Raw genomic sequence first — 10537 nt, 5'->3', positions numbered from 1 at the left:
GATCATAAACATTATATTTAATCAACTACAATTGACATCCCTTTATAGTATACAGTATAAGACTTTACAAAGTATATATAAATTAATTAAATAAAAATGTACAGAAAGCAAAACAAAGTCACTTAATATATGTTAAAGATTCTTAGGGATTAGGACTTCACAAGACAGGGGCTACTTTTCTGTGTGGATCTGAAAGAAAGAAAAGGTAACACAGTGGGTCAAAGGTTGAAGTGTGTGTGAAGTATGGGGTGAGGGTGTGACAGGGACCTCTGTGTGTCCTGGGACCGAGTTAAGGATGGTAGTGACTTTGTGCTCACTGACTCAGTGAGCTGACTGATTTGTTGATACGAGTTATGCACTGCTTGCTGTAAGTGAGCTAATTCCGAGCTTCTTATAACTAGAAAGAAACATAGTCTAATTGTGCCTCTCTGTTAACCTTTTATTATTTTTTTGGGAAATGATGCTGTAGCTATGTAAATCCAAATTTTATGAAACATAATATCTTAATCTTTATTATATTTACCTAGGCCACATTACTTCCAGATTGGTATTTAATATCCAGTTACTACTACCATGTTAGAGTCCTGGTGTGGCGCTGTGCGATAATGTGCTAGACTGCAAAGTTCCTTTGAACCGTTCAAGCTCACCAGTTGCTCCTCAGAAACCCTATACAGGGTCACTATGGATTGTAATTGATTGGACGGCACTAAACAACAACTATCATGTTGGGGTCCTGGTGTTGTGGTGTGGGTTAATGCTCTGGACTGCAAGGTCACTTCGAACCACAAGGTTGGCAGTTCATCTCACCAGCTGCTCCTTGGAAACCCTATACAGGGTCATTATGGGTTGGAACCGACTGGACAGCACTTAATAACAACAACTATCATGTTATTTTGAATTTTCTCAAGACATAGTTAATGATCTGGAACCACCATACAAAACCTTAAGCTGTTTTCTTTAAGAAAAATCCTTTAAAATTTTTTTTTTAAGTCATTCATTATAGTCTTCTTTTTCTTTATTTGAGTTTTAAAAATTTCTGATTCTTAGAAATAAGCAACTCTTATGAGTCTGTGGGTAAATTAAAATACTATGAGTGAATGAAAATACCCATCAAATTCCTACCTTAGCAGTACTACAGGACAGGGACATTCACCCGTGCCATTGAACACACAATTCTGTATCTACAGAAAGGGTTGATTTAATGTTCTCTTTAAGTCCAAGGAGCAGCTGGTGGGTTTGAAGCGCCAACCTTGTGGTTTGCAGTCCAGTGCTGATCCTACAGTGCCACACCAGGAGTCCTTAAGTCTAAATTCCTCCCACAGCTATGAAACAGCTATTGTTTGTTTTGAGAAAATGAAGACGGAGGAATTACAAAGTATAGTTAGTGATTAAGTCATTTGAAAGCTCAATGTATCATCTACTAAAAGTGCCCCAAAATGATTGTTAGTACATTTAAATCAATTTATTCTTCTGACGACTAGACTGTGGAATAGGGAAAGAGGTATAGATGATGACATCAAAACTTATTAGTCAAAGAGAATTTGTAAGAGGGAATGGCATATTTATAATAGAAATGTTTTGTGTTTTTTTTTTTTTTTCCTTTAAATGTTTACAAAGTATTAAGATCTTAAAATGGGGTGGAAGCAGGGGAAATCACAAGTAAGCATGGTTTTAACAAAATGTAGTGATTTTAGCTTATTCTTTATCTAAACTTCACTTAATTTAAATAGTCTAGTGAAATTTATAAGGAAAATCATAATGTAGAAAGCATTTTAATGTAAAGAGAACCGTTTCCCCCAAATCCTTAGAAAACAGACTCTTTTCAAAATTGATATGAAAAAGAAATGTACTGCTGTCCCATAGCTAGCAAAGTTTAACAAATGCACTAAATAATACCAACCAAAAGTGCCAGAGAGTGGTAAACAATTGCCTAAGTAATAATCAAAAATAAAGTATGAGTTACTAGGAATACAAAACACTTACTTAATTTTTTTTATATATCTGATAATCATGTATGATAAAAAATGTTGGATTGCAAACAAAGAACTGACTGGTAATTTATGAGTTAATACAGTGTGTAACATTAACTCATGACCCACAGCAGTACGGTGGTGTGAGTCAAGTGTACTAAATTAACCCTTGAAGCTTTCCCACTGGTAGAGTTGGCTGGGAATCCAGCAAGAGATGAACATCTGGAAAATATGGGGAAACAATTTGAATGGACAGATTCCTCTAGAGCCCTCGTGACATTTCTCAAGTCTTATTATGACAAGATGGTGCCAAGACAACTTTCCTGAATTGAGGTCTTGGAGGAAGGCCAAACTACTCCAGGCCACTTTTGTGTATTTGGCCAAATCACAACTTCCATGAGTTTGGTTTTCTATATGACCTTCCTTTCAGAGTTAGCATTCATTCTGTTTAGACAATGTGCTCAGTACCCAATGATACTTGCATCAGAATCTACCAATTACTGAATGCCTCCTTTTGTTATAAGAACTGTAGAACGTAGACGAACAAGCTTCCCATTCTTGAGTAGGAAAGTACGAATCTGTGGTAGTTCCATGGAGGCAAAGAGGGATTAATCTTTCAAATTATATTTACAGAGAATAGGCACATGGTTTGTTCATCTCTTGCCAGAATTTAACGCCAGCTGCTCTCAATGCTCATATACCTTCATGACGAACCTCAGTGTAACTGACCACACAGGAATGATGCCCCTGGTGCTGAGGTTACTTGTTACTCAGAAAATTTGAACACATTCACCTTTGTTAAACACTTTTCACTGATTTGAAAGAAGCATACATGTTCATCATTTGTTTTCTTCCTGTGGTGACTTCAAGAGCTGAGATCACTAACTGATGTCCTCCTTTAATTAGATACATAGTACAAGGTTCAACTAGCAAGAAGATATGGGGGAATGTTAGGGAAGTAGATTCCATGTGTTAGCCTTGGTGTTTCATTGGAATCTTTACAATATTATCGAAATCCTTGTCCACCTAATAAATTCACAGCTACTCTTTCCACCCTTTCCCCAGGAAATTGCACTGCATCAATTTCATAGCCTACAAATATGCATTATATAAAATTTTTAGGCTAGAAATTACATTATGTGGTGTATCACTTATGGTTATAATTATTAATGCATATAAAGCTATTGTTTGCTTTGAGATGGTCAAGACTGGGGGATTACAAAGTACAGTGAGTGATTAAGTACTTTGAAATGGCAAGGTATTTATCGACATAACATACTAATAGAATTGGAGAAATATGTATAATTTTCACTTTGAGCTGTTTCTAGTATAACACTTTTTGTTTTTTTAAACATGAAGTATTCATCAGGCCCAAAGCTCAACACTGGATGGATCTTGTCCATTTATTGTGCTGTGTTAAAATAGTCAAAACTGGATTACAGTTTTTAAATGAGCATAATTTGCCTAGCTTATTTTCCTGCTAGCATTAATGGCTGACTTTAGTAAATGACTTGAATAATTTAGGGAATAGGGTCCTCATGCTTTTTTTTTTTTTTTTGCTAAGGTTTCTGATTTACTGGCCAAAGGATAAGGGCAAACATCAGTTTTTATAATGTGTTTGTAATTGCTTCTAGAGACACACTACATGCAATCTGGTGCATCTGTAGAGGAAACTACCACTATGACAGTACATTTGATTATAAGCCCACTGGTTCGAGATTGGACAGGATGTCTCAGTGGTGGACTAGTCCATAGTTGAGAAATGAGTTTCAAATATAACTGCCAAGTGAAGACAGAAAAGAATTTATTATACAAGAGACTAGGCCTACTTCTCTAGATACGATTGGCTGGAAAAGGTGAAGTTTACTTTTAATAAATAGGTTTCACTTTATTTTACATGCCCTATCAAACCGCATCTTTCCTAGTACATAAGTAAATATACACTTTTGAATTTCAGGAAGTTCAAAAATTGGCAGTGGCCAGAACCTACTGACTCAGAAATGATTTGTAACTGGAAAAACTCAATTCTGAGTGCCTATCATCAGAGCTTAATAAACAAGTGAATGTGTTTTCTTTACCTCCACCAGAATCAGAAAAGAATGGATCAAGGTTAGTTTGCACTTTTCTGTATTGTGCACATAAAGCTATGTGTTGCTCACTTGGGAGCATGAAAAACAACTCTCCTCATGCAGTCTTTCTGTGACAAATCTGAGAACTCCACGTCCTCTCTGCTCTGAGATCACTGTATCCTGGCCCTCTCTCTGCTTGTTGTGGGAATTGTGACCCTCTTCATTTATCGCCACAAATCCAGATGGTATCCCAACAGCATCACTTACATAGGAGCCAAAAGATGTCTTTGGTTCCTATCAGTCGCTCCCTCACAATGGAAAAGTTACAAATGCATGAAAGATATAATACAATCCCTCCCAAAGGAGAAGAAAAGAACTTGCAAGTGTAGAGGCAGCTTCAGTCCAAAACGTATGAGTTCAAATGAATGAAATACAAGTTTCTGGTCATGCTAGTTGCTCCAATGGAATTGACCCAGGAACTTATCATCTTTGGTTTTGAGGAAGATTTATCAGCTCACCACTTTTAGGACAATGTGCACTGCCTTCGGTCAAGTTCATTAGGTTTCTGTAAAATGTCCTCTCTGTCCATTCAGTGATTTTGACCTAGCTACAACTGTACCAGGAGTATACTAGTAGAAAGATGCTTGGATACATCTTCAAAAATGTACTGAGAGTGAATTTTCAGCACCATTCTCATTGTGATACAATTAGACTGGAGCCTTGGAAAGGGTGTTTCTCTCTTGCACACTCTTTCTGTGATTTATTATGTTCAGAATGAACTAGTCTAAGGGGATGGCTGTCTGATCATAGATGTCTCTGAGTGAAGCTAGCTGATAATGATCAGATCCAATGGGCATCTCCTGAAGCAACTTCCTACAGGGATTGTGGCTCCCAGCAAAAAGACACCCCAGCAGACCCCTTTAATGAGCACAATCCCCAAGGGGCTGTCTGTCTGGCGCCTTCAGTTAATAAGGCTGAGACAAGAACTGGGACCCGAGGGCCTTCCCTAGGTCCCTCAGAGAAACTCTGGTCTCTAAGCAACAGCTCAACTGAGTGAGCCGCCACAGGCACGCTCTCAGAGAGGGGCCACTAGGAGCTGTGCCGAAATGGTCTCAGGGGGAGATTGCTCTCATGGTTTTTACAAACAGCCATTTCCATAGCAGAAACCGTGTGCTCAAGTGATTCAGAGATGTCTTACCCTGGAATGCTGGCATTTCAGGTAAAGGAAGCTGCATCCCAGGGAATCGGTCAGACCCACTTCTACAGGCTCAGCAAAATTCACAGGACAGAGAGTTTGGGCAATTTTTTCTTTCACCCTTGAAAGCTTAGGATAATTATGTTTCCCACATGACCCTTCTGATGAGTATCTTAATGGGGTTTTCATACTTATCTCAGAGATTCAGAGACTCAAGACGGTTGGCAAAAAGTGCAAATCCATCCAGGAGGGTCCCAGAACCATTTGTATTCAGGGGTCATCACAGCAATGGATTGTGAACCTGCACTCAAGCTATGGGTAAGGATGAGTATAAAAAGAAGAATCTTATCACAGAGCAACGAAAAAGATCCCCTTTCAACAGACTAATGTGACAGATTCTCAATGTTTTCATCTTTCCAGGAGCCGAGCAGAGACCCCATCCTGTCTGAGAGCCACGTGGCATCAGATAATTGGGAAAGAATCATTTTTCTTCCTCTTAGCATAATGTCAAGTTTCAAGGCAAAATTAGCTCTTGTTCTGGATTTACCAAATGTCCTTGGCTCACGTGGAAATCACCGTACTGTTGACTTGGCTAGTATCATGGATGAAAATATTGTACTTTCTCTTCTAATCCCAGCCAATCTTCATCCAGGGGAAGGAAAAGAAAATCCACCCAAGTTGGGCTGCCTCAAACATCCCAAGCCCCGGACGGTGCTATGAGGATGGCAGCTAGGACAATTGAGATCTCTCTTGTCTATAAGGCCCTGCCTCTTGGCCACATATGGACTGCAAAATGGTTGAGTTCTTTCTACCTCTTATTTCATTCTTGAATGCTTTCTCACTGACAGTCACCCTGGTTTTTTTTTTTGTGTGTGGTTTCATGGAAGCAGATCTAGGAACACACCCAATCTTCTCCAGGGAGTTCTGATGTAGGTCCACAGAGAGAAAAATGGTCCAAACCAAGGGAGTCCTAACTGGAAAGGCCACAAGAGCTATAGCATGACCTGTAAGGACTACTAGACTTGGTCCTTTGCTCCCAAAGTACTTCCTCTGCTCATGTTTTCACATACACTCGTCATCAAGCTGCTCTGACGACATAAATACTTTTGCTAAGAAGTCTTTTGTTTTTACAGCACTATTTAAAAAATAGCTATTCAACATAACAACCTTAATTTGAATGCACCAAATGACAACAGTCACCAACTGAAGCGGGCAGCTCCTGTCACCCTGAGCACACATTTGATAGATACTGGTTATATATAGATGGATACTGTGCTACCCATTGCTGTATTTACCTGCACACACACAAACATACACACACATAATATAGCTACAGGGTCCTGCAAAATAGTGTGGTCTATGTTTCGTGTTCCCTTAATTGTTGAAGGGTTTTAGCTATTCTGATAGTGATGATGTCATTTGTAGAGCTTACTGGGTTTGTCCCTGTTAAAACTTTCGAAGCCACACAGATTGTGGTGGGCCAACATTAACGTCTAAGGACGGGCCCTGCAATCTGATGAGCAGACGTAAGAGGCCACCATGAGGAAAAGAGGTCGAACCCATCCTGGAGCCACACCCTGTCTGGGTAACATCCCACGGTGCCAATGCTTCTGCTACTACCAGACCCAAAGAGATTATTGATTTACTTATTTAAATGACTTCATACAAGTAAAAGTCTGTCTTTGTAAAACATAGATTCCCCCAAAGAAATTCAATAAATAAAGGACTTAGCACTGATTCCAGGAAGCAGAACTCCAGTTTGTAACCTTCAGCCGGGATTGGGATGAGACCTGACCCATTTCAATTTCTACTGCATTCGGTCTAGGATGCAGAGGGTGCGAGCCGTTTCTTGGCCCCCAGGTGGCTCTGGGGCAGACTGTCTCTCTGGTCAGCGGTGGCTCTCCGCATGTCATTGGATGAGGCTGGAGCTGTAGCTAAATCCATAGCTGCTAGACCTTGACAGCGCCGGCTGGGGTTCGTCCCCCTGCTCCGAGGTGTAGCTGGGGAACGTCTGTGCACGAGACATCTTTGAGGACCCAAACCCATGACCTAGGAAGACAGATAGGAGAGCTGAGCTAAGAAACAGACTCAGAAGAGCAGAAAACATTCATTCAACAACAAAGATTCCAGAGACAGCAGAAGATCCCACGGACTCACAAAGCCAAACCTGATAAACAGGTAAACAGGCGAAACGTTTGGTGCCTTGACCAAATATGAGTTAGGCATGCTGCATACAGGACTCCACACCTTCCCCCAGTGTCTAGTGAAAAACTGCCACAGATCAAGGTAAATTTTCTGTGGGGTCTCAAACTTCTATCCTTCAACTTTTAGAAAAAAGTTGCAAGGAACATCACCCACATTCCACCTCAAAAAGACAGTTTTAGATAAAGGGGCTGCAAGCTGCTGTCTTTCCTTTCCAGTCTTTTCAGCATGTGAAAAAAAATGATACACTTTCTTCAAAGTTTTGAGCACAGGAAAGCTCCACTTTATCTTAACCAGAAAAAAATACAACAAAACCCCCAAACCTACTGTCATTGATTTGATTCTGACCCATGGCAACCTTGTATAGGGTTTCCTTGTATAAATCTTTATGAGAGCAGAAATGATCATCTTTCTCATATGGAGAGAGGCTGCTGGGTTTGAACTGCTGGCTTTGTGGTTAGCAGTCTAGTGCTTAACTTCTACAGCCAGCTGAGCTCCTTTATCCTAACCAATAACCATCAATTAGTGGGAAAAAGTTTTCACAGGTTTACAGCTTGTATGCTGAATGGGCTGGTATGAGTCCCTATAATTGAGCCTACTTCATGTTAGACCAAATCATAAACATTTACTGATTTTTATGCAATATATATGTATTTTGCATAAAATATGCCAACCATGCAAACTCTGCCCCCTGTTATGTTATGCCAGTTTCGATGAGTTATATATATTGGCACATTATAATAAACAATTTCATCAAACACAAACCTAGACAGAAGGGATTACTGAAAGATGTGTCAGAATGCTAACAATGGGTACAGAAAAGTAAGCATCCGAAGACTTCAGATGAACAGTTTGCTCATCTTTTTTTTTTTTTTAACAAGTAGTTACTTAAACCCCCCTCACTTACTGACAGTGGTTGGTTCTAATGACCCTGTGGTTATGTGAATATGGAGAATGATCAATCAAAGCACAAAGTGGAAGATGACTACATCATGAAACAGCTGCCAGATGACATCATTGAATAATTGTCAGTTTCAGCATTCCATACCATTGGGTATCATGGACCAGCCACGTTCTACTCTCCTCTCACACCACAGTCTTTGCTATTGTCAGACAGGAATTGTTAATGTGCATAATAGTCAGATAACAGGTTTTTTTTTTTTTTTTTTACTATTGCCATAAATGCAAACTGTTGGCTAGTGAGATAGTTGGTAAGGGAAAACTAGGTAGATTCTTCATGCTAAAGAATTATTGCTATCTAATGAAAGAGCTCAGTGGGGAGCGAAGAAAATCGATCCTATAGGTTTTGCTCCATCCGAGTTTATATTTTTGATATGTGTTTTGTTTGATTTGATTTAACTTTGTCTGATCTTCATGGAGAAGAACCCAGAGAAGAGAATGTGTGAACACAAGTCAGCAAGCGTCTCATCACATTCCTCAGGTGAGGTTGTCCTCTGTGATGTGGCAACTTAATGCCAGTTTTGTGGTATGGCGTTTCCTTAGAATGTTGGAAATAGAAATACTGTATGACCCAGCAATCCCTCTACTTGGCATATAGCCACAAGAAATAAGAGCCAGGCTATGAGTAGATCTGCAAAACACCTCATACCATAAATGAACGTGGAGGAAAATATGCTGAATGAAATTGGTTAATCGCCAAAGGACAAATATTGTATGAGACCACTATTGTAAAAGCTCAAGAAAAGGTTTTCATATTAAAAGAAACATTAGTTGATGGTCACAAGGGGTGGCAGAGGGAAGAGCAAGTAATTCACTGCCTAGAGGGTTGTTGTTGTTATGAAGTGCTGTTGAGTCGAATCTGACCCATAGCGACCTTGTATAGGGTTTCCAAGGAACAGCTGGTGAGCTTGAACCACTGACCTTGCAGTTCAAATGACTTTGCAGTCTGACGCATTAGCCCACCGTGCCATGGCAAGAGGGTTGTTATTGTTAGGTGTTATCGAGTTGGTACCGACTCACAGCGACCCTATGCACAATAGAACGAAACACTGCCCAGTCCTGGGCCAACCTCATTATCTTTGCCATGCTTGGGCCCAGTGATGCTGCCACTTGGCCAATCCATCTCGCTGGGGGTCTTCCTCTTTTTCTCTGACCCTCCACCTTACCAAACATGATACCCTTCTCCAACGACTGGTCCCTCCTGATAATATGTCCGAATTATGAGAGAAGAAGTTTGGCCATCCTGGCCTCCAAGGAGCACTCTGGCTGCACTTCTTCCCACACAGATTTGTTGGTTCTTTTGGCAGCCCGTGGCACTTTCAATATTCCCCTCCAACACCATAACTCAAAGACATCAATTCTTCTACGGTTTTCCTTATTCACTGTCCAGCTTTCACATGCATATGAGGTTATTGAAAATACACTGGCTTGGGTCAGGTGCACCTTAGTCCTCAGGCTGACATCTTTGTTCTTCAACACTTTAAAAAGGTCTTGTGCAGCAGATTTTCCTAATGCAAGAGGGTAGACACATGTTAAGTTGGGTGATAGGGAGGGCAATAAACAAGAAGGGGGAGGGCAATATACGAGAAGATAGAGGTTGGCAGAAAAATGAGGAAAATGGGTGAAGATACAAGAAGGGATAATGGGGATAATGGTAAATAGATATACACAACGTTGGAGCAACAGTGTTCTGGGTGTAGATACATAGGTAGCCCATGTCTCTGCCTATGTATCTACACCCAGAACACTGTTGTTCCAACATTGTGTAAATATATTTACTACTATCTCCATTATCCCTTCTTGTTTATATAGCTCTGATAACGTAGTGGTTACAAATTGGGCTGCATACCATAAGGTCTGCAGTTTGAAACTACCAACTGTTCCATGGGAGAAAGATGAGGCTTGCTGCTCCCGTAAAGATTTACAGCCTCAGAAACCCTGTACAGTGTCACTATGAGTCAGAACTGATTCCACGGCACATAACAACAATAACATGTACATATCAAGTGTGGCAACAGTAGTGAGGTTGGCCCAGGATCGGACATTGTTTCGTTCTGCTGTGCATAGGGTCGCTATGAGTTGGTGCCAACTTAATGGCACTTAACAACAACAATATATATATGTGTATATATATATATATA

The 10537-nt window shown here is 40.2% G+C and overlaps 1 protein-coding gene across 1 annotated transcript in view; it reads right to left on the bottom strand.

Annotated features, from left to right (window-relative positions):
- Window positions 1-7143: 7143 nt before the first annotated feature.
- Window positions 7144-10537, bottom strand: part of DOK6 (docking protein 6) — a 535367-nt gene continuing 531973 nt past the window's right edge. Inside the window, 1 exon segment of the mRNA XM_006837551.1 lies at window positions 7144-7283. Within this exon segment, the coding sequence (XP_006837614.1) occupies window positions 7144-7283 (140 nt within the window).

This window comes from Chrysochloris asiatica, unplaced genomic scaffold (genome assembly GCF_000296735.1).
Source record: "Chrysochloris asiatica unplaced genomic scaffold, ChrAsi1.0 scaffold00021, whole genome shotgun sequence".
Lineage (NCBI taxonomy): Eukaryota > Metazoa > Chordata > Mammalia > Afrosoricida > Chrysochloridae > Chrysochloris > Chrysochloris asiatica.
Note: the sequence above shows the minus strand (reverse complement) of the source record. Positions and strands in the feature narration are given on the sequence as shown.